The sequence below is a fragment of the Notothenia coriiceps genome, unplaced genomic scaffold (genome assembly GCF_000735185.1).
Source record: "Notothenia coriiceps isolate Sejong01 unplaced genomic scaffold, NC01 NC01_scaffold00036833, whole genome shotgun sequence".
NCBI lineage: Eukaryota > Metazoa > Chordata > Actinopteri > Perciformes > Nototheniidae > Notothenia > Notothenia coriiceps.
In genome coordinates, this window is record NW_011369534.1 from 119,957 (window position 1) to 123,927 (window position 3,971).

At 40.3% G+C, this 3,971-nt stretch overlaps 1 protein-coding gene across 1 annotated transcript in view; it reads left to right on the forward strand.

Moving 5' to 3' along the window:
• Nucleotides 1–3,087, forward strand: part of sirt6 (sirtuin 6) — a 10,642-nt gene extending 7,555 nt beyond the window's left edge. Inside the window, exons 5-7 of the mRNA XM_010792958.1 lie at nt 434–529; nt 613–693; nt 2,922–3,087. Coding sequence (XP_010791260.1) covers nt 434–529; nt 613–693; nt 2,922–3,087 — 343 coding nt within the window. The remainder of the gene's footprint in view (nt 1–433; nt 530–612; nt 694–2,921) is intronic.
• Nucleotides 3,088–3,971: the final 884 nt, after the last annotated feature.

Below are 3,971 nucleotides of genomic sequence, written 5' to 3' on the forward strand. Positions count from 1 at the left end.
TGTCGTCGTCGACGTGCACACACAAAAACACACACACACACACACACACACACACACACACACACACACACACACACACACACACATGAAGCACATGCTGTGACTTCATTTCCCTCCACTCCCCTACTCAGTCTTCCGTTATTATTGGAATAAGTTACCTTTGCTGTGAATCATAGATGAAGGCAGCAGCTAATCGCTCAGCAGCTGCTCTTCAGTGACATGTGTTACCGTGTTGTTTTTCCATTTTTTTAATTAGGCAAGTCAAGTGTCTTTGGATGTCTAGTGTTATTCTTTTTTTGTTTAAATGTGCAGGAAATGGCTAAAACAACACCAAGTGGTGGTGCTAACTGATTGAAATACTCATATTAATAAATGGACAATGTTGCTTTCAGGCTGAACAAAGAAGTAACCTATAGGAGTCTTGGTTTTCCAGGCAGTATGTCAGAGACAAAGTGATAGGTGTGATGGGACTGAAGCCAACGGGACGTTACTGTGATGTGGTTCGATCCAGAGGACTCAGAGCCTGCAGGTAACACGTGTTTCAGTGCATTTGGAAATATTGAACCACGATCCTTTCCTTAGTATGACCGTATGTGTATTCTTCTTTACTAGAGGGAAGCTGATAAGCACTATCCTGGACTGGGAGGATGCTCTTCCGGACAGAGACCTGAGCAAAGCAGAAGATGCCAGCAGGTGGGGGAGTCAGACCAAATTGCAGCAATTTGTGCTCAGTCGTTTCTTTATAACCGTATTTCTTTATTTTTATATTTTGTCATGATGACCCACAACACAGACTCTTATTTATCCTGATTTCCTTAGACACCCATGTTTCATTGTCGGCCAAATAGTACAAGTCACAGATCCAACGTGGGAAATAATATGTGGGATCTAATTGCTTTCTGAGTGGCTTTACTGTCAACTGTCCTGGCATGCAAATGATTCACAGCCTGCTTAAAGGGGATAGCTCAGATGTGTTGAAGTGTGGTTCTATGAGGTACTTATCCATGGTCAATGTCGTGGCTTACTTCCTTGTTTTTTCTTTCAAGCCACTAGACGCCTTAAACAGACATTTTTACAGTTGAAAAGTTGCTTGGCCTCCGATGGTTTGGATGATGTTATGCGACGTGTTAGCTCAAAATAAAATAACAAACTTTTACACATGCAACAAAGAAAAGAGGCCTTTACAAAGAGGCAAAACTCTAATAAAAGAACAAACAACTTAGGTATTCTTTCTTTCTTGATAAGGCTTATATAACTTGATAACATAAAGGATAATTGGACGGTTAAAAACTGTGCCTCGACGGCGTCTTTCTAGCAGGTTGCCCATCACTGTCACTTTAGAGGAGGTGCCGTGGGAGTTGTAGTCTTTTATAGTGTGTTGACTACAGATGTCACAATTAGGTGGCCTTTCTTATAAAAACAAAATACTGGCTCTAACAGTCAGTATATAACAGATGGGAGTTACTGCAGGAAGCTAAGCAATGTACTGTTGTTGACAGGAACTGGAGCAAAATAGGAATTATCAACCTGAAAAAGGCCCACCTAAAATAAGGTGCCTGGCAGTCAAGAGGCTATAGTCTTTGTTTTTCCACACAAACAAACCAATAGAGGCAGCAATAGACCCTCATCTCCTGCAAGCATATTGTTCTGTTTCTGTCAATGGAGTCTGGATTTGGCACGAGCATTTGTACCTACTTCAGTTTCCTATCAGAGAATGGCCGTCTGATGACAAGGGTTAAAAGGATATCAAATATAGCATGCACTAAATTTGATTTTAATGGTTTTAAGTGCTTTAATAACGTGCAGCCCCCATCCACAGCAGTACATTGTTTTTTTTGTTCCCGGTATTCCTGACTGTTTCTCTGAAAAGGGGCCCTGCCGTCCACCATCTACCATAGGAAACACACTGATGGATAAGTACTTTATGCAACCCCACTTTAAAACATCTAAACTACCTTTTTAATGGTATTGTTTCCCTCCTGTTTGTCAAGGTTTCCATTCAATCCTTAAGACTTAAAAAGCTTTTATCGAGTGTCTTCTGAACAGCAGTATGAAATACATGTTGGTGTTTCACCTTGGTGGGCTCGGAGACCTATACACAAAAAGCATAATTAATACATACCATGCTGTGTTAATGCTCTTACATTCACTGTGACATATTGGAAATGGTTTTGCCAGATGAGTGTTACTAAGAGCAGCCATTAGTGCCTTTCACGTTTGCCCAGCTTCCGTTCATTTGAAAACTAACTACCGGGCAATAATTTCAAAAGCACTTTCTGTTGCTGTTATTTACAGGATCCTCGAAAACCTTTCTAACCAGCCGGATAAAATAATATTTCTTCTTTTCCAAAAAAAATCGATTTGTTCTGCTTTTCTAATCCACAAAAACACGGCAGATATACATATTTGTAAAAGCAAATATTGACAACAATGCTGCTATATTGATTTGTTTTCTAAAGTGTGTATTCTATTTTAAAACAACTAAGATACATATCAGGATTAGACTCTGTCTCGTCTTGAGAGTCAGGCAAATTCAGATACAGCCTTTGGGAATTCTGGGAATTATTTTATAAAGTTGAAATTTGCAGATTCCACTGTCTCAGATGCATGTTTGTTTGAATCTTGATAAAGAACATCTGGGGAATACCTTCAAAACAGACTATTTTTGGTTTATTCCAATGTTGCCAGAAAGCTTTCTTTTTTCCAAACTGATGCTTAGAGCTGTGACTCAAATATAATGATAATATGTGTAACAATACATTCAAAATTAGGACATTGAACCCTTTTAAATGTACGTTTTCCTCAATAACAAACATTTCTCCCAGCATTGGAAACTCAGCTTATTCCTCAACGCACAACCATGAATACCAGGCAAATAAAAAACATGAAGCGCATGTGACGTATTTCTCTGCTGTCTGCAGACGAGCGGACCTGGCTCTGACGCTCGGTACCTCCCTGCAGATCAAACCCAGCGGAGACCTTCCACTCATCACAAAACGCAAAGGAGGGAAACTGGTCATTGTCAACCTGCAGCGCACAAAACATGTGAGTCTCAATCAAGCCTCACCAACTGATGCATATATATGAAAGAAACGGCACAAATGAAAGCAAAAATCAAGACTACAGCTGAAAACTGATAAATTCGAAGAAAAATGTTCCCCATTAATACTAGCAACTCTAGCAGCACCTCTTTATGTATTTATTTATTTTCATTTATTTGTATTCACTGCACTTGTACTTGTTTCATCTGGATGGTAAAGCACTGGTTCTTACTAACATAATGGTTCAGGTATTGGGCCATCATTTTATTGATGATATGTTGATAATGTTTGCACAATATGAAAATCGATAGCATCAAGAAATTGTATATACCGTAATTTTCGGACTATAAGGCGCACCTGAATATAAGCCGCAGCAGCTAAATTGAATGATGTGTACATATATAAGCCGCACTGGACTATAAGCCGCAGGTGTTTTAATGTTTAATTACCATATGTAAGGGTTCGTGCACAGAGGGGATTGTCGGGAAAGAGATGGCTGTTTGAGGAAGCTCCCATTTATTAACATTTCAACAAACAAGTTGCATATATTTGCATAACGTATTCAAGTGTTACCATTTAGTGCAATAGTAGCTACAGAACATGTACTGTGCTGTGTAAACTGTACTGTATCACATGGCGTTTCAGACACACAAACTTTTCAACTTTCAAACTTAAACGGTGCGCTCCCAGCGCACGTACCGGCAGTGATCTACAGCAGCGGTTTTCAACCAGTGGTACGGGGACAAACTGTCTCGCTCTCGTAATGTCTGTCTGTCGTGCTCTCGTTCTGTCTCTCGTACCACTCTCGGTTCCACTTTTACTTTTGCGCGCTACCTGTCTCAACTCTTTTCCGGCCTCCAGCTTTTCCTGCTGGAAACCGCCGCTTAAAGGTCGGGGGCACGGACCGGCCATAGAGCCCGTAGAGTTAAA